Below are 20,962 nucleotides of genomic sequence, written 5' to 3'. Positions count from 1 at the left end.
CAACCCCTTAGTCCAGGGCCCCCTTGACACCTGGACAGGCAGAACAATTAGCTAGTCAGGTAGGTGTGCCACCTCCAGGCTAGTACCAACCCTAAGGTGGGCTACTGAGAGGTGGACACAATTTTTCAGAATTAGCCATCTTTGCAATGGCATACTTAGGAATTCTGGCGCAGGGTTATGCCCACTTCCCACAGGAAGTGGTCATTTAGGGGGTGCAGTGACACAAAGAGTCAGTATCCCATTGGCTGTTACCCTACACTCCCTTAACCCCTCAATTCAGTATGTAGGGGAGCCCCTGGCACCAGAGAAGCAGATCCTGACGCCCAACGAAGAAGGGCACTGAAGAGCTGCAAACGCAAAAGACTGTGGAGATCAACTGACTTTGCCCAGCCCTGCCGGCCTGTCTGCTGTTCTTTGCCAAAGATGTCTCGTCCAGCAGCTGTTGTGCCTTCAAAACCTGGGAGGAATGCCTACCTTCAAGACAAAGACCTCCCGAAGAACAGCGGAACTGGTCCCTGCATCCTGCAGAAACTCCAAATGAAAAGACTCTAAGACCTCCGAAACCACCAAAACCTGATACCCGAAGTTACCAGTGGGCCACCTTGTGGACTCCCTGACGTCGCCTGCAGCCTCTGCAAGCAGGCCTCTCGATTGCTTCCGATAAGAAAACCTGATGCCTAAAGACACCTCTGCATCTGTCGCCCTCGGGCGTTGGAGAAGAGGACCCAAGTGTCCCTACGTCCCCCAGCATCACAAGCCTTTATCCCCCCTGTTGGTTCTCCCCGACTGACCTTCCATCCAGAGCTTGCAGCCTCTTTCTGCAGTGACTGATCTCAATAGAAACCTATTGGGCTCTGTTTTTGCACCCTGCATATGGCCGCCCTAGTGCCCCTGGTGGTGTACTGTTGGTCCTACCTTGGACCTTGCCCACCAGTCAGCTTAGCTCCTGAAGATTGGTCTTGTAAGTCGCTGTACTATACCCGTTTGCAGAACCTGTTCTTCCTTCCTTGCACTGTGCCCACTTACTAAAGTGTAAAGAATCTATATTTAAAAACTTACATACCTGAACGATTTTGTCTGATGCCTAAACATATATAAAGATGCTTGCTATTTTTATAAATTGGTGTGGAGCTGCTTCTTCTTGAGTTGTCATATACTGATCATTGTGCGTATTTGCAAGTGTCTTCCAGTCCTCTGTGTTAAGCCTAAGGCTGCTCAACCACACTACTTCCTAATAGAGCACTTATAGATTGCATAGCAAGCCCTGTCCACTCACATGGGAACCCCTGGACTCTCTACACGATATATCAGATTCTTGATATATCACATAAAGAGCTAGCGTCCTACAGACATCCTTTAAACCTGGATTAGGATAGTTTACTTCTATGTTGATTAGTTATTGCATTCTTCTCATTCTTCATGACTTCACTTTTCCTAGTTACTGCTTTGTGATTAGTTTGTTTATTTTATTTTCCCTCATTCCTGAATTCTCTGTTTGTCAGTTATTCATAGCAGCCTGTTTGGGAAACATGTCTGCCTTTGTTGCTCATATACCTGATTGGCAATACCTTCAATACCTATTACTGTTCATGTTGTTATATTTCACATTATGTCCCTTGTATCAAGCAGCGATAGAAGGTGAATTGAAATGTGGCTTTGTATTTCCTGTTCATTATTTACTAGATATGTAAATCTGCCTGCAGTTTCAATGGTTGTTCACTACCCATTGTAGCTGTGCCGTCCTTCCTGGTTTAACCGTTTTCTGCCTGGCTTCACCTCTTTGTGCCTGTTCTCTGGTCCTAATCCCACGGCAAATCCTCCTCACAACATTTATTCAACAACAGTGGAGCCTTTTTTTAGATGATCAAGGTGATCATTATGGTTTAGATTACCACCTGCAAAACCGAAGACTCTCTGGCTTGGGTACACCCAAAGTGTGTGTCGGCTATCTGTTCTATTCTGAAAGCACTTATAAAGCACGTAGCTACCTGTAGGTATTCCAGTGCTAAGAGTGTAACACAGAGGAATACAGTGGCCATACAGAGATTTTACAAAGATCTGTTCTAGAAGAGACAAGTTTTCAGTAGTTTCCGCAAGGGAAGTTATTTTTCAATAGAGGAAGTGGATGGCTATTCCACAGCCTAGCGGCATTAAATGAAAAAGCGTGCCCTCCCTGTCTAGGTCTCTTAATAGCAGGGATTATGGCGAGAAAGGTATTAGTGGAGCACAATCATCTTGCAGGAGTGTAGAATGAAAACAGTGGGGGAGTGATCATAGGTCCTTTCTCACAGAGAGCCCTGTAGGCAATACAAAGAGACTTGAACTTGATCCTCTCAGCCACAGGAATCCAATGGAGAGAGCACAGAGCTTGTCGGGCAGAAAGATGTCTCAGAATTTGATAGAGCATCCGAGCGGCTGCATTCTGAACTATTTGCAGCCTCTTTATCATTGCTTTAGGTGAACCAGATCAAGAGAATTGCCGTTGTCCAAGCGACAAAGAATACGTGACTGGACAACCAGCCTTTTCAAGATGGGTGGCAAAAGAGGAAGAATTTTGCTCAGCAGCTTAAGCATTCCTGTAGCAGGTAGCGGCTTGGAAATCTGAATTTAAGAGAGGCATCTAGCCACATTCCCAAGCTCTTTATAACCGGTTTGGAAGATGGAGGAGAACCTAGGCAGCTTGGCCAGCCCAGATTGAAGGGTAGCTTGGAGTTATTGCCCAGAACCATTAGCTCCATTATGTCTCCATTAAGTTTAAGACAGGAGCTCTTCATACAATTAGCGACCGACTCTAAACAAAGGCCAAGGGACTAGGTGGCGGAACCATCCCTTTGATAAAGACAAAAGATTAATTGCGTATCGTCCGCGTAAGATATTATGGAGAGCCCAAAAGGCAGGATGATGTCAGCCAGAGGTCTTTAGTAAACAATAAATAGAATAGGGCTCAAGGATGGGCCCTGAGGTACTCCACATTTAAGGGAGGAATTGATTGATGTGCAGTCACCCTGGAAGGTCTGGAAAGTCATATTTTCCAGCAAGGACCTAAGCCAAGCTAGGGTGGTTCCAATACCAGATTTCTGCCGTCTATCCACCAAAATATTGTGAACGACATTATTGAAAGCTGAGCTAAGATCTAGAAGGATTATTGCAGTAGAGCCACCCTTGTCTAGGAGTTGTTCAGTTGCTTCTACTACTGCCAGAAGAGCAGTCTCTGTACCAAATAACAGGACGGAACCCTGTCTGCATGGGATGCAACCGAATATTTTTCTCGAAAAATTCTGATAGCGGAGGTTGATGTGCCTTTTGAGTATTTTACTAATCCCAGGCAGAAGGGACATTGGGCGAAAATGTCAGAGATCGCCATGGTTGAGGTTGTGCTTTTTCAAGATGGCTTTGACCTTGGCATGTTTCCATGCCGCTAGAACAATTCTTGTGGTTAACGAGAGATTCAATAGTTCAAGCAGGGTGGGAAGAATCGCCTCTGCAGCTCTGAAAAGAATACTAGGAGAGCCAGATTTAATTGTGCTCAGAATATCGGCGAGGCTGTCGAAGGTCAAAGCAGGAAAGGCACCTCGGTCAAGAATGTCTCCAATTCATTGTCCGTCTACAGTATCGTTGACCGTAGCAGCTGATTCTAGAGTTCAGGAACATGACCTCTCTAATACCTGTAACCTTGGCTGGTCAAGAGATGACCGACAGTAATTCCCTGGTAAAATATGCTCGGTCCTGCTTAATTGAAGTTGTTACTTTGTGTGTTTGTGCATGCATGTGCGCTGAGGTGTAGTCACATTAATGTCATTTTGTTGTGGAGTCCATTTAAGAGATTTCCTGTGGAGAGCCTAATGAATGTTGCAGAAAATTGTGGCTCTCCTTTAAGATGTTTTTGAAAAACTGCTGCAGTTTCTGGGATGTTGACTCTGAGGCCCCAGGGAGTTAGAACTTCTGAAAAAAACAGTACCTGAGTTCTTGTTTCCCCAAGTCTCGTCCTGGGTTTTACCTGAGTAGCGGGTACCTCTCTTTGTTCAGGGAATCTGGCTCATGACTCCTTTTCCACATCCACAGTCAATTTGGTGTCTGCTTCCATTCCTATTGTGAAGATGACAAGGAGGAAAATATGCAAAGATGCACTCTGTTATGGTATTGTAAGGATTCTTAGTTTTGAAGGAGATCAAGACTTGCTGGCTATAGATTCCAGTCAGTGTCCTAACCTGACATAAATATTGGTGTCCTTCAGCTAGTAATTTGTAGTTGGACTACAAAAGGATATCAGCTCAGATAAGTCTAGCCGAAGCTGGACATTGCACGTGGTTTGTCATCAAGGCCAGTACAAGACAAATGATCATGGACACACTACCTACCTTCAAAGTTTAGTCTACATGAACAAACGTTTACAAACATCCTAGTTCACTCTTGGAGAATGACATATCTGCTACCGCCCCAGAGTGTCAGAGTATATGCATGCTGGAGTTCCCAAAAATATTTCTCTATTATCAATTCAGAATGCTTTAATGATTATTGTTGAGATGGTGGCTCTGCCATTCTGGTGCTTTTTTCAATACTAAATACTAAAACTCATAATACTTTGAATGTAATGAGGTAGGGGTATAATCTCAACCCCTGCAGTCACTATGACAACACGTTCCCACAGGGAGCTCCATTTAACCCGAGGCATTCTAAATGTGAGGCAGACAGCTTAATAAAGTTTGAAAGTGATTGCTGCTGCTTCTACCAATGTGCGGTCTTTTTGTGAATTCTGTGGGAATCGATGGTTACTGGGCAGTATCGGTGCTGGGCCCTGTCACTAGTTGTGGCCCAGTGCTGTGAACACTGTTCAACCAAACACTTGAGTGCCTTCTAGACTAAACCTTGGCTGCTCAATTGCACCTCCCTTGGAGACTGAAACGGCCAAAGTGAATATCTTTGTTATCAAAATAGAGTGCAGCAGTGATTGTGGTCCTTTCAATCTACTGTATGAAAAGCCCTGTCAGACAGTAATTTGTGTTTATAAAGCAGGGGTGTCATGAGAGGGTAAGGGTGGGTGTCATAATTGCCACCAATTTGCTGCTATTATGTCTCGTAGGGTACCCCAATATAGGCTTGAGTAGTCACCTGACCCTTTACCTACATTTACAGTACCGTTATACTACATAACGAGTTTTGGTGTTGACCTTTTACCTAGTTAAGCGCTGCATAAATGTCTTGTGGTCTAGCCTCCTTATGGATGAGAATTGTCAATCACCGCAGGATTACCATCTTCTTCATAATAACTATGTATAGAGTTCATCGCTTCCGTCATCCTCGGCTGACATCACACAGCAAGGTAGAATCCCCTGGGGGTACCTTATGGGTATATATACACCACATCTTTGCCGGGGTAGGAAGAGGAAAAAGACTTCCATGCTGACACAATGACGTGAGGCGCAGAAGTTCCTGCACGCAGACACTCAAGCACGCAGTGGTCTGACATCCCTCGCGGGGTGTCCATCTCGATACAAAGACGGGGTGCTTCATTCTCTCACACCAGGTAATGGGGTTGGCTCTTTCGTAGGGGGATTCTTGGCTCTACAGCTACATACATGCTAGGTACACTTGGGTACATCTAGTTAGGGTTGCATCGTAGGAGTATACATTATTATTGTCATGTATTTATATACCTGCCTATGCTCCTTGTTTTAGCACTTAGGTAGAAATCTAACATCCATTTACTCTGTTGGTGCATATAATCATTTGTATCTGTTTCTGTGTTATGGTTGTTGCAGCACACCTATTTAACACTAGGATGAGGCTGGCTCAATAAATGTCTATTGAAAACGTCTCCACTGTTTATTCTGTGTATCTCTCTGAGACCAAGTGAGCAAAAGTAACTGGGCGAAAACTACTGTACTGTTTCCACGATCTCTGATGGGACATGGCTGTCGTGTTCAATAGTTGCCAGGAACTATTCTCTCCTTGGTAAGAGGAGTTTACAGTGGCACTGTGAGTTAGCTGGTATACAGGCGAACCTATCCGGTGGGGTGTCTGGAATCACCAATCCCACAGTTTGTTGTCTAAACTCGCAGATCCTATGTAGATATATAGGAACTACCAACACTTCCTCTACTGATTGCTATTTGGTAGACTGGAAATTCAAGTCATCAGACTTTAATTAGTCCAGTGCCCCTCCTCCTCTTTACATTAAGGTCTCAATGCCAGTGTGTTAGGCAACTGGCAGAAGTCCAGGAATGCGACCGTGTTCATGGCCAATGGTGTAGTAGTAACTTTGAGTTGTAGATTGTGGGTTTAGTGACTTGGGCACATTGGCCTAATAGAATGAGCCAAGGCCAGACAGTAATTTAAACAAGACTCTAATCGTGGTCATCTTATCTGGATTATCTGTGCCAACATCAGCGTAAAGAGGAAATAAAGCAGTGATCTAGTGACACTCTTTACCACCAAGTAGTCTTCCAGGTTCATTATGAATCAGATGTGTGTTGTGATGTCCCATGCACACAGTTGTGTAAAGGAAATGATAAAGTGACACTTTAAATATATCATGGATTACAGCATGCATACTCTGCTTACAGATGGCATTGCAGAACAGTCACCATTACGTATTTCATCCACTTATGCTTGTGCTCTGCTGAGATTTCGTAAGAGTGTTCTTATTATTCTGTGTTTCTTGCAGGTGATATCGTTGCTACGTCTGTAATTTCACAGAGCTTTACCAAATACAACAAACCACTTTTCAAGCAAGAGTCTGAGGATGAACAAGGTAGCGCAGGTGAGTCATATGAGATCCTAGCATAAAACCAATAGTTAAAATGTATTCTCAAGCTTCCTATATTTCAAAAGATTTATTAGAGTGTCTTACAGAAAAGGCATTTAGCATAGCTCTTAACTCAACAAACTTGAAAGAGGAGAGCGGATTGGTTTGTAGATAAATTGAACTCCAAGATGAAACGAAGAATTAATAATCTTAAAAACAATAACTGCATCCTTGTGAAAAGGATATACAAGTTACTTGTAAACCTGCGCTAGGATAGTTTACTTCTATGTTCCATGGTATTTGCTTTCTTCCCACCCCATCATGCCTTCACTTTACCTAGTTACTGCATTGTGATTCCTTAGTTTGTTTTATTTTCCCTTATCTCAGAAGGATTCTTTTTGTTGTCAGTTATACATGGGAGCTTGTATGGGAAACATGTCTGCCTGTGTTGCTCATATACTTGATTGACTCGTGCCTCAATACCTAGTACTCTTCATGTTCTATTTTACAGTATGTCCCTTGTATCAACCAACCAGAGATGGGGGGGGTAAATTGAAATGTAGCTTTGCATTTCCTGGTCATTATTTACATATTTAGTAGATATGTGCAGGAAACTGGAATTTTGGTGCAGTTGAGCCCTCCCCCTTTTTGCCCCCATTAGAACTACTTGGTGCTGGTTTTCGACTCTGACAGCGCACTGAAGACTGCTAACCAGGGTCCATTGCCAGTGCTCTTTGCCAATTAGACAATTTTGCCTTGTTTTAGGGACACACTTTGACACCCCTGTAACTCCCTAGAAACTGGTACCCCTGGTACCTAGGGCATGGGTACCAAAGAGGGTCCCTAAGGACTGCCGCATTAATTTTGCCACTCCAAGGGACCCCCATACAAATTGCATGCAGTCTGGATATTGCAGACGGCGTGTCATGGTACGAACCATGAGTGAAAACATAACATGGCACACTACCTGTGTACCATGCCATAGTCACTGCAGGTAATATATGTGAATCAGCCTTACCCCTAAGGCAGGCTGCATTATATTACATGGGAAGGCATATCTGCATGAGCAGATAGGCTCCTGTGCTGTCTAGTTCAATTACTTGATGGTGCAAGTGAACAGGGAAGCCATCTTAAGTACATGTACTGAACACTGGTCTTTACATGTTCCCCAGCTACATGATGGCTCCATTGACACCTACGGTGTTTGTTATCTAACACCTTGCCTTAATAAATCTGTACTGATGCCAGTACAAGATTTATTATGACATGCATCCAGAGGGCACCTTAGAGGTGCCCCCTGAAAAACCTTCTACTATCTAGTGTGCTGGCTATTTGATAGAGACATCTAGCCGCAGATTCCTTAACTTTGAATTCTCCCCAGGGGCCAGACTGGATTTTTTTTCAGCAGTACCACTGCACGCCGGGGGACTGCATCATACTGCTCCGCTATGATGTCGTCTCCGGACATGACGTCAGTGAAACCATGTATGTCCCCTCCGGCGCGCGAAAGTCAGTTTCTTCTTTTCCGCGCTGTAACGTGGATTCGGAGAAGTGGTTTCTCAGGTCAGTTTTTTGACCAGCTTAGACACTTTGTTGTCAGTGGAACAGTGTGCCCTCCGTCTATGGCTTCAGGTTTCAAACCTTGTGGGTCTTGTAGCCGATAGATGTCAGTGATGAACCCACATACAATTTGTATGTGGTGTTTGGGCGAGCACCACAATGCCGAAGATTGCGGCACCTGTCAAAAGCTGAAGCCGAAGGCAATTAAAGAGCGTTTGAACTTGATGGCGGCGTGGGGGTCACAGTCCTCGGAGGCTTTTCAACCTCGTTCTTCGTCGTCTCAGGAAGAGTGTTTGCGGGGTCAATTAAGGAGCCAGAGTCTGACTTCACTGCGCGGAGGCTCCGTCTCTCATGGCTCCTGAGGAGAACGTACACAACTCTGCACCGGGTCTCCCGGTGTTTCCGGGAGCCAGGGCATCGATGGCCCAGATTAGGAAATATTATGATTCTTTGCATCTCATATTTGCGACCTCCTCTCCCACTGGAGCACCTTTAGGCAACCAGGAAGTGAGTGGGGTGCCGTCGGTGGGTTTGTCCTCGGTGAGTCGTCGGGCCGCCGCTGGTCGACGTCTGCTTTGGTGCAGGTTCACAGTCCTTTGGGATCTTTGCCTACGAGGCCGGTCTTTGACCAACTGACAATGACATTGACGTCGGCGGTGCCGGTTGAAGGCACCTGGTCTTCCTCAGTCGATGCCGTGATGGTACAGTTTCGGCACCTGGTGTGGAGTCGACTATGCAACCTTAGGGGAATGTACAGTTTGTGTTCCCTTTTCAGGAAGAGAGTTTATACGGTCCACTTGTCGACTGGGGCAGGGCTTCTTCAGCCCATTCCCAACACCAATGTGTTTCAGGTGGTGGAGAGCTGGTTGACCGCTCTTGGTGAGGCCAGTGGACTGGATTCTTCATCAGCCTCTGGGTTGCTTTCTCCCGATAGTCTTGCCAGCAGAGGCAAGTTTCTCCTATTCAGGGGATTATGGGCGCTTCATAAGCGAGCTCCTTCAGCCGCTGAATCTATCCTGAAACATCCTGCGCCATACACCAATTGCAGGGGACTCTATCACCCGTCCTGATGCGCTTGAGTTGATCCGACACGACTAGGGGTTACAAATCTATGCCGGAGCACCAGAGACTGTGCGACATCATAGGCCGTAACCAGGCAGAATGGGAAGAGCCTGTGCCAGCCGGTGCAGAGGAGGAGGAGGAGGCGACGTCTGCTGGTGGGTGGCGTGCTCCCCCAGATCATTGCTCGTGGGGGTGTGATCCCGTGCCTCGTTGGACGGAACCCCACAGATGCCATGGAGCCCGGTGTTTGAGTTGGACATGCCGGACTGCAAGACAGTCGACCGGCTGCCCAGAGGCGGTGAGTGAGAGCGGGCGCGGCCCGCTGTGCTGTGCCGGCGGTTTTGAATGGTGCGGTCTGCACTTTGGGGGCCTGTGCGACTGGAGTGGTGGAGATGCTGATCCCCCTTCTGGCTTGCCTGCCGCTCCGGGCTCGGATTGCCTTGGTCACTGAAGAGCCTGCGCATTGTTTATAACTGTGGGAAGGGCTCGGAGGCCTGGTAACGGCCCGCGATGCCGGCCGCTCCAGGCGGGTTGCGCTGCACCTGCCAGAACCATCGCTGAGTGCCTGGAATGAGACCACTGTTCTCCTCCCAATAACAATTGAAGAGGCTCCGGGGCCCAACTTACGATTGGGTTGCTGCAGTAGGCCTGCAACCTAAAACGTGCTGACTACACACAGATAATCATTTGACCTGGCGCTGGGAATGAGACTATATGACTTGAAACAGGTGTGGGAACATTGTGGACAGATCATAGATTACAAAAGGTACTCGCAATAGCGAGAGCAGCGCATGCCCTGCTTTCGCTAGGCGAGACCTAACAAGCAGCAAAGTCACTCAGGGATGGTATGTACGAGCAAACTTTGATTGATCTTTGGAGACTTCAGCACTCGGACAAACAAGAGGGCACTTATTCCTCATCCACACAACTCTTGGTCTAGGATAGATTACTTTTTGGCTACCCGTGAGGTTAATGCCTGGTCGGAGACAATAGAACACATGCCAAAGTCTCTATCCGATCATGCCCCCATCCATCTGGTGTTGATGCTACCCAGTCACAAGCCCCGACAATTCACATGGCACTTCCCGACAGCAGCAATGCTGGACCAGGTCTACAGGGCCGAAATACGACGTGCCATTGTCAAGTAATTTGAGTATAATGCGTGTGCAGTGGTGCATACACAAACACTGTGGGAGGCCTTTAAGGAAACACTGCATGGGGCTTGTATCAGCAAACAAACAGGTGTTTTACATGACATCCGCCAGCAGCTCACTATGCTTGAAAACAGTATCCAAGCATAAGAGAGAAAACATGAACAAACACTAGATGCCACGATTAGAGAAATTATGTTTTCTATCGCATAGACACACAGAACGGATGTATGGCGAGAGTGGCCGACCTGGCCGCACTCTTGCAACCAGGCTGCAACCAACACGGACCCCCACACAAATCGTGCAGATAATAGACGCTCAGGGTAGGGAATGGTACGACACGCCGTCTACATTACGGGTGTTCATAGACTATTATTCACAATTATACTCCCCAAAACCTGACTGCTTGCGGCGATGAGTTTGCAAACTATTTAAAAGACATTGCCCTGGCCTGGCTGTCTGACTGACATATGGAATATTTTATAGATCCCATCACAGAGTATGAGATAAGGAGATACGGGACGCGATCGGCTCCCTGCCCAACGGCAACGCCCATGGGACGGATGGCTTGCCAGGTGAATTTTACAAGGAGTTCAGCGACTTCTTAGTCCCACATCTGCTTGTAATGTATGCGGAAGCCTGTGAGTGAGGTGTGCTCCCCCAATTCCCTGGGGCGCTCTGTTAGTAACCTTACTCAAACCAGATAAGAATACAGATCATTGTGAATCTTACCGACCTCTCTCACTTATCAACACTGACACTAAAATCTTAGCAAAAATAATAGCCACCAGGCTACAACCCCTGATGCAATACTTAGTTTTACCTGATCAATCGGAATTCATTCCTGCTTGCTCAACAACGCATAACTAGCTCGGGATATTTGCTCTGTTTCATCGGCTGGACGCTGATCTGCCTGCAGCGGCTGCATTGGTAGATGTTGCCAAAGCATTCGACTCTGTAGAGTGGGAATTCATGTTTGCTGTCCGGCCTAAATTGGGGTTTCCACACACCTTCCTTCACTTGATCCAATTATTATACACTGAACCGGATGCCAGAATTCGCATAAAGGATGACACAGCGGACCCATTGCCATTTATAGAGGGACAGGGCAGGGCTGCCCCTTGTCGCCACTGCTGTTCACTTTGGCCCTCGGGCTACTGGCATGCAAAATACGCCAACAGCACACTGCATATTTGATTGCGCCCTATAAGCATCTCCCTATACGCAGATGATCTGGTCCTTTATGTTCACAACCCAGCAGATAATCTAACTCCACTGATAAGGGAATATATTCGTTTTGAACGTTACTCTGGTTTGAGTATAAACTGGTCTAAATCAGTAGTTATCCCGCTAACACCATGCACACAACAACTCTCCTTGGACTTTTCCTTGCTCTGGTGAACAGACCCAGTTAAATCCCTAGGGATCTGGGTGCACTGTGATCCGGAACTGGTGGTTCGCAACAAGTATGGGAGAGCACTGTTCTAACTGGAAGATCTGGTGGCACGTTGGATCCGGTCACCGCTGTCTCTGGCAGACCACATAGCGATTCAGATAATGATAGTACTACCACTCTTCTTGTATCTATTCCTCCACATACTTTTTACCCTAACACAGCACTTTTTCGTGAAATTTCACTCTCATTTGAGTACTCTCACATAGGCGGGCTGACAGCCAAGAGTCTGCTGGAGGGAGCTCGCACATCCGTATGCCCAAGGAAGCTTTTGAGCCCCAGATCTCCATCCCTATTATCTCTGTGCTCAAGAGCATTTTGTGCATTACTGGCTAGACCCCAGAACCATCTTCCTCACGTAGTTATAGAATCAGACGAAGCATCCACCGCTCTGCGATAAACCCGACCTAGAGTATTAGACTTGTCACTGCCCATAGTGCAGAGGTCTGCAGACCCTCTGATAGAAGTCATTTACCAGGGACAGACCGGGGAAGAGCCTGTTCTTCTGTATAGTGAGACCCTATTCGACATTTTGTTAGATGCTTGGGCCAAGCCTGAGGTCTCAGTGGGCCGTGATGTTGCACGCAGATATCTGCCTGCACCTGGGGATCCAGTTTGTTTACATAGGGATCCTTCCACTTGTGGCCTGGTGACTCAGGCTGCAACGTCTTCCTAGGATGTAGATTCTATTCCTAAGATTCTAGGTGTCCTAATGCTTGTGGTAAGCATATATTTGCTTCAGCCAGCACAGCATTAAGATCCACTAACACGTCCTGTATGCTGTTGCACTTTTCCTATTCCTTATGGGATTCTTTACAGAACATGCTCCCATCTCTTCCGGATATGGATTGATTAAAGGTTGCCAGCAGGTGTGGGATGGACATCACTGATTCTGTGGGGCGGGCCATGGCATCTGCAGTGGTGCTAAGGCGTCGGGCCTGGTTGAGATCTTTAGGCTTTTCGGAAGCTGTCCTGTCGGCTTTGTCCGATTAAACCATTTGATGGTGCCCAATTTTTTTAACGATCAGGCAGATGCAGCATTAAGACGCTTCCAGGTAAGGCGGAGAACTACAGAGTTGAAGTACTACATGTTCGAGGCATATGAGCTGTAGATCATATGCGTTAGCATAGATCGCCATCTGGTGTTTGGCTCGGATGTTTGCACTTTGTTTTTCTTCGAAGAAGTCTTCCTAGTCACGAGGTAGGTGACTCCTCCTTATGATGATAGTTCACATGGGCATCGACTCCATCCCCAGATTGTTTTTTCCGCCATCCGGTTCAGATGTGTATTGCGCCGTTCCGGTTCGGGATCGTCTTTGAACATTTTCGATGCGCAATCCTTACGACTCGACGGTATTGTTTTCAATCGTGGTTTCCCTTTCGACACGCATTGTAAAATTCTACTCCTTCGATCGATGCGTGCCATGAGGCCTACCTGCGCCGACCACGCCAGCAGTCCATGGAATGGACTCCATTTAAGAAATGCCCCGGGTGTGGTGCTAAGTTCCCACTCACAGACCTGCACGAAGTCTGTAACCTCTGCCTCTCCCCGGAGCACGAAGAAACCAGATGTGAGGCCTGTCATCATTCCGATAGAAGAAAACGACTCTTGACCGTCGGGCTTGACGTCACGAAATGAGACGCGGCACTAGTCCAGTGCCAGATATCTTCGGAGAAGATTTGGAATTCCAACCCGGCGCTGAAGGATACATTTCTGTGTCTGAAGCCGATGACTCCGACATGGAAGAGGACTCGAACGTCACTCTGGCTCAACGTACTGTGAGTAACGAGCCCCAACTGCCCACAAAAACACCAAAGACTCTGGTTACACCTTCAGGCTCAGGTCAACACCGTGATACTATTTCAGATGCCCCGGCTTCGAGCCCGGCTATGAAACATAAAGACAAGTCTTCCGGCTCGGGATCGTGCCAACCCCATGCAAGTGCCAAACGCACATCTTCAACACCGAAACACAAGGCTAAGCCTGACGCTCCACTGTCAGCACCGAAGCCATCTTCAGCACCGAAAGATTCCCATAAACCAAAGATTTCTGAGCCGAAACCAAAAGCTTCAGAACTGACACCGGCTAAACTGAAAGCATCGGAACCGAAACCAGATAAAGGAAAAACTTTGCAACCAAAAGAAAAGCCTTCGGATATGAAACTGGGAAAAGTCAAGCCTTCGGAGCCGAAACATTCTGCACCGAAGATCACCGACCCTAAAAAGCACGGAAGCCCTCTTAAACCTTCAGAAAATAAACAGTCTCCATCCAAAGAACTTCCTCCACAAGAATCTTTGGATCCGAAGCAAAAACAGTTGCATATTGACCCAGACACTGGAAAACTTCGAGCAACACTTCCTAAAAAATGGAAGCTGGACCTCCCTGATGACTACCACATACCTCTTAAGAAAAAAGACATGGGTACTAACCTCGCTCTCCGCCACCTTTTAACCCAAATCTGCTAATTTCACCAGCAAACTCACCACCACGTTTTTCACCTGACCATGGGATGATAATGGGGATGGGGACGGAGATTGAGACTGAGATGGAGACGGGGAAGGCGGCGGGGATGATAATGAGGACAACATTTCACAGGACTCATTCCCCTGGTATGATTATGATAAGGACCCAGATCATACTAATGACCCCGTTCTATATCCCTCCAGACCATCACCACCCGATGACAATATTGGTTTCGCACAGCTCATTAATAGAGCTGCTCAATACCATGGGGTGGAATTACATACTGATGAGGCTTTTTTAGTGGAAACTTTCGCTCCCTCCTGAAAAAACACAAATACTTTGCCCATGCTCAAAGGTATGATAAAACACGCCAGTGAGGTATTCAAAGACCCTGTTAGAGCTAGAATACTTACACCAAGGATAGACAAAAAATATAAAGCTGCTCCTACAGACTCCATTTACATCAGGGGTTAGGTACCTTTAGATTCTCTTGTTGTTTCTAATGCACGGAAAGGGGCAAATTCTCAGGCAACAGGTGACGCCCCTCCTCCTGACAAGGAGTCAAAACATATAGATTCATCAGGCAAGAGAATCGCATCTCAAGCTGCCAGTCATTGGTACATTGCCAATGCATAAGCTCTCCTGGTGCGTTATGATAGAGCTCACTATGATGAGCTAGAAAAACTTATGCAACACTTACCAGACCAATACAAGGCTAAAGCTCACGACCTCATTCAAGAGGGTAAGCTTATTATAAACCCTTCCATCAAATGTGCTCTTAATGCAGATGATACAGCCTCGCGTGCCATCAACAACAGCGTTTTGCTACACCGACATGCTTGGCTTCGAATCTCAGTATTCAAACAAGAAGTACAATCAGCACTGCTCAATCAGCCATTTGATCAAGAACTTCTGTAGTAGGGGATCTCTGTGTATAGTCATAATCTAGTGAATAGTCTCGCCCATGTGCGTGGACCCCGGAGCAATAAAAAATAATCTCTAAAGGTGACAAATCATGCAGACCTGCATACACCTTTAAGAGAGAATTTAATTTAAGGACAGATAATGCAGCCTATACCCACAGGCTACACTGTCCAGTACTTCAACTAGAATTCCACCAACATCCACAAACAGCACTGCCTGTCCAGCTTTTCTCCACATAGGAAAAAACCCTGCCTCTACCAGCAAAAGCCTCTGGAATGATAGAGAGGAAGGAGTGGACAGACAAGCCCCATAGGCTGCCATTATGTGGGTTAGAACAGGATACTGTGCCTTTAAGAAAACTTGCCAGATTTCCAGAACTTTCCCCAGTATCCCAGAATGCCCAGCAGGTCCCATTTACTTTCAGTTCTTTTTTCCGGCTCCTGCTAGCAGGACGCTGGAGCATTGAGCTCTCCCCTTTTCAAGGGTTTATTGTGGTTTTTGTCAATTTTTGTCACTTTTTCAAGTGCTTAGTGGCTGGTACTGTCAACATACCTGGCTTGTTCGACAAGTGCCCGGAATGTGGTAGAAAAAAGGCTAAAATAGATCCACACGAGGTGTGTATAGGTTGCCTTCCCCAGTCCCACGTGCCTGAAGACTGTGATATCTGCCACTCGTTCTCAGCCAGGACCCTGAGGGACAGAATGAAAATCAGGCTTCAAGTCCTGGAGGAGAGAAGGCTGAAGGCACCAGGTGGGTCTGGAGGGGCTGATTTGGCCCATACTGAGGCCTCTGGGGGGCTCCCCAGGGGCAGGAAGACCAGTAAGCGTTCCCACTCCCCGTCGACGTCGAGGGCGTCGACGGCGGCGTCGAGGAGGATGACTACCATCTGTTCGCCGTCTCCCCAGGGCTCTGGGGAGAAGCGGCGTCGACGTCGAGGGACCTGAACAGGCCGCCCTCGACTACATCGGCATCTTCGGCGACGAAGCCGTCGACGTCGCCGTCCAGCAGTCGGCGTCGAGATCGGACCCGGCGTCGGTGCTCGCCGTCGAGGGGAGATCGCCGTTCGCCGTCGGTGAAGAGGAGACGGTCGACGTCGCCGTCGAAGAGAAGATCGACGTCGGACGCTCGAGGTCAAGAAGATCGCCATCGAGGCGCAGATCGCTGTCGAGGCGCAGATCGCTGTCGAGGCGCAGATCGCTGTCGAGGCGCAGATCGCCGTCGAGGCGAAGGTCGCCGTCGAGGCGAAGGTTGACGTCGAGGAAGAGAGAGTAATCGGGATCGGTGTACTCTGTGGTGTATACGCCTCCTCGGATACCTACGTCACCGCCTCCTCCCCCACCACCTCCGACTCCGCCTCCAACACCACCGCCAACACCACCACCGCCACCACCGCCTCCACATCCGCGGCCACTGTCTCCGCCGCCCCCACCTCGGTCGTTACCACGCACTCCATTGGGGCTGCCGGCGGTTCCCCCGCGGTCGGTTTCCCTTCCGAGGTACCCGACTCCGCCGCAGGGGACTCCGAAGCCGCGACGCCCGCGGTCGCCGGGACCGGCTAGACCGGCGGGCAGACCGAAGCCGAAGAGGTCGTGCTCCCGCTCTCTCAGGAGGAGAAGATCACGGAGCCATGGACGGTCATCGTCGGACTCAGGACGACGCCGTAGGAGGCACAGGTCCAGGTCGCACACGCGATCCTCGACCAGAGACTTTTCCCCGACGCTGTCGGATTTGCCGGGGACTAGGGTGTCTCCGGTGGACGATTTGGTCTCTTTCCAAGAGGTGCTGTTGAGAGGGGCAGCAGAGTTGGGTATCACGGTGACGGTTCCAACACCCACGACGTCCGTGATATTCGAGACACTTCATAAGAAACATCTCTCGCCCTCTACTGCCCCTTGTACCAGGACTGGTGGAACCCGCGTTGGAGCTGTTCCTCACTCCCGCGGTGACGAAGGCCGCCCCCTCCAGGCTCATGAAAAAGTATAGGGCCCCGGAGTCGGACCCTACCTTTTTGAGGGTGGACCCGAAGCCGGATTCGGTCATCGTGACGGCGGCGAGGAAACAACATGCGACCGCCCCTTCATCGACGGTCCCGCCTGACAAAGAAAGCCGCTGGCTGGATTCTGCGGGCAGGAAGGTGTGTGGGACCGCCGCCACCACCATGAAGGCGGCGAGTGCAGGGGCTTTGTTGGGCCGTTACGACCGGGCCCTGTGGGAGTCCCTGCAGCAGTATGCGGACCTGCTGCCCCGGGACAGGAAGGAGGACTTCTTGGAAACAGTGCGCGAAGGCATGCTGGTTTCTAATCAGGTGATCGGCGCGGCGGCGGATGTATCCTTGTTGGCCGCCCACGCCTACTGTCATGGCGTCCACCAGAGGCGGCATTCGTGGCTGCGCCTGACGTCCCTCAAACCAGAGGCGCAGCACAGAGTGGCCAACCTGCCCTTCTCGGGGGAAACCCTGTTCGGAAAACATGCGGATGATGAGATGGCCCGCATGAAGGCGGAGGCGGAAACCCTGACGGCCGTCGGGTTGGAGAAGGCCGAGAAGAAAAAGCGCCCGTTCCAGAGGCGGTTCGGGTCTTCGGGCAGAGGGCGTGGGCAGGGTTCGGGACAGCAGCAGCACCAACAGCAGCAGTTCCGGAAGCCCTTCCAGAAGCGCCAAAGGGGTAGAGGAGGCCAGCAGGCGACTACCACTACCAAGGGCCCGGCCGGGTCTCGGCCCTGAGCGGCTACTTCCCCCTCAACCGTTACCCACTCCAGTGGGGGGAAGAATTCAACTTTTTCCGGCAGAGTGGAGAAAAATTACTCAGGACAAGTGGGTGCTGAATATTGTTTGCAATGGATACAGTCTTCGGTTTATCAGCCCGCCTCCAGCGATTCCGCCGGTCAGCTCTCAGTTCCAGCTGAGAGAGCTCCAGGCGGAGGCAGACATCTTGTTGAGAGAAAAAAGGCGGTAGAAGAGGTACCTCTGTCTCAAAGGGGAAGAGGTCTGTACTCTCGGTTCTTCCTCGTTCGCAAGAAGGACAAGAACGAGTTCAGGCCCATTCTGGATTTGCGACAGGCAAACAAATGGATTCGCAGAGAGAAGTTTTGCATGCTATCGTTGCACCAGATTTACCCTCAGCTGCAACGGGGAGACTGGCTCTGTGCCATAGATCTACAGGATGCGTACTTCCATGTGCCCATAGCACGGAAGCACAGGAAGTTCCTGCAATTCCAAGTCGGCGCCAATCACTATCAATACACAGTACTGCCATTCGGGCTAAAGTCTGCGCCCAGGACCGTCTCGAAGTGCATGGCGGTGGTGGCGGCACATCTGCGAAGGAACAAGGTGTTTGTCTACCCGTATCTGGACGATTGGCTGATCAAGGCTTCATCCTTCTCGGAAGCGCAAGATCACTTCCGATGGACGTGCGCTCTCTTGCACAAGCTGGGGTTACACGTCAACATGTCCAAATCGGTCCCGACTCCGGTCCAGTGCATACAGTACCTGGGAGCCTCCATCGATATGCGGTCAGCAAGCGTGTCTCCTTCGGAGGAGAGACGGTTATCACTCCTTCGGAAGGCTCAGGACCTCAGGACTGCTCCATCGACGACAGTGAGGAAGGTGTCTTCTCTACTGGGATCGATGGCCTCCTGTATCTTCCTCACGCCTCACGCACGGCTACACATGAGACCACTGCAGGAGTGCTTGGAGGATCAGTGGGATCAGAGGACAGGCTCTTGGGACGACAAGATACGACTGTCGCTGCATGCTCTTCAGTCTCTGAAGTGGTGGTGTTCGGCGGAAAACCTCCTCAAGGGGGTTCCCTTCCACAAGGACATTCCCACGACGAGTGTCGTGACGGATGCGTCTCTCCAGGGCTGGGGAGCGCATTCAGGGGATTTGCAGATTCAAGGAAAGTGGTCTCCTTTGGAATCGACGTACCACATCAATTTCCTGGAACTCAGATCTGTCTCCCTGGCACTGAAGGCCTTCCTTCCGTCCTTCCAGACCAACTCGCTGCTGATACAGACGGACAATACAACCACGATGTATTACCTCAACAAGCAGGGGGGGTCGAGATCGCGCTCTCTGTCGCAGGAGGCGCAGGCGATCTGGCGCTGGCTGCTGGCCCGAGGACTGACTATTACGGCCACGCATCTGCCAGGGGTGCAGAATGCTCAGGCGGACGCCTTGAGCAGGCTGATTTCAGGGAAACCACGAATGGGTCATAAACGACGAAGTACTAGGAGAAGTCTTCGCAAGGTGGGGGACTCCAGACGTAGATCTGTTCGCCACCGCCGAAAACCGCAAATGCCGAGACTTCGCATCCAGGTACTACCAGCGGGGGACGCTGGGGAATGCGCTATGGATCGATTGGTCGAACAGCTTTCTGTACGCTTTTCCACCCATTCCCCTGATTCCGGCAGTGCTCATCAAGCTGTCCCAGTCCAGGGCGTGGATGATCCTGATCGCCCCGGAGTGGCCCAGGCAGTGGTGGTTCACGGACCTACTTCACCGGTCTCTCCTTCCTCACATACGGCTGCCTTGCAGGCCGGACCTTCTCACGAAGTTCGGGGGGCGGATGGTGCACCCCAACCTCTCGTCTTTGAGTTTGGCGGCATGGCTCCTGAAATGGTGCAATATGGCCATCTGAATCTACCAGAAGATTGTATGGACATACTGAAGGAGTCTAAACGGCCTTCCACTAGGACGTCGTATGCCTATAAGTGGAAGAGGTTCTGTATCTGGTGTAAGTCCAAGAACTTTGATCCTACGACATGTAAGGAAGATGTCATCCTTCCGTACCTTTTACATTTGGCGCAGTCTGGCCTTAATTTCCATTCCATTAAGGTGCATCTGGCTGCTTTGACTGCTTACAGGAAATGCCCTTCACAGACTTCCTTCTTTCAGATCCCTGTGGTCAAGGATTTTTTGGAATGCTTGAAGAAAGTGTTTCCTCCTGTCAGACTTCCCTCGCCTTCCTGGGACTTGAACGTGGTGCTGTCCAGACTGATGAAGGAGCCTTTTGAACCCATTCACAAGGCTTCGTTACAGCACCTATCCTGGAAGGCGGCGTTCCTAGCGGCCATTACATCGGCCCGCAGGGTGAGTGAACTTCAGGCATTATGTTGTCAAGAACCTTATACTGTATTTCATGCTGCTAAGGTTGTGATGCGTACTCACCCTAAATTTCTTCCTAAGGTTATCTCTGATTTTCATGTCAACCAGACCATAACTTTGCCTACGTTCTTTCAGAATCCCTCTTCGCCAGCGGAAAGGTCTCTCCATTCCCTGGATGTTCGGAGGGTGTTGAAATTTTATCTGGATAAGACCAAGGATATTCGTAGGTCTGACCAATTGTTTGTTAATTATGGATCAGTCAGGACCGGTCTCGCGACCTCTAAGCAGTCCATTTCTCGGTGGATTGTGTCCTGCATACAATTGTGTTATCAAAAGGCTAATAAGACCTTAGGGGGTAAACCTAAGGCTCATTCCACCAGGGGCAAAGCTGCCACGACGGCTTTGCTGCGTAATGTTCCTATTGCGGAAATCTGCAAGGCGGCCACTTGGAAGTCGGTCCATATCTTTGCTGCGCATTACTGTCTGGACTCGGATGCCA

General features: G+C 49.1%; 1 protein-coding gene across 2 annotated transcripts in view; it reads left to right on the top strand.

The window, feature by feature from the left end:
* The window catches only part of LOC146800040 (uncharacterized), a 171,235-nt gene that overhangs the window by 73,109 nt on the left and 77,164 nt on the right, over positions 1-20,962 (top strand). For both annotated transcript variants that reach the window (XM_085620943.1, XM_085620944.1), the window contains exon 6: positions 6,665-6,760. In XM_085620943.1, coding sequence (XP_085477069.1) covers positions 6,665-6,760 — 96 coding nt within the window. The remainder of the gene's footprint in view (positions 1-6,664; positions 6,761-20,962) is intronic.

Source organism: Triturus cristatus, chromosome 8, assembly GCF_964204655.1.
Source record: "Triturus cristatus chromosome 8, aTriCri1.1, whole genome shotgun sequence".
Lineage (NCBI taxonomy): Eukaryota > Metazoa > Chordata > Amphibia > Caudata > Salamandridae > Triturus > Triturus cristatus.
Note: the sequence above shows the minus strand (reverse complement) of the source record. Positions and strands in the feature narration are given on the sequence as shown.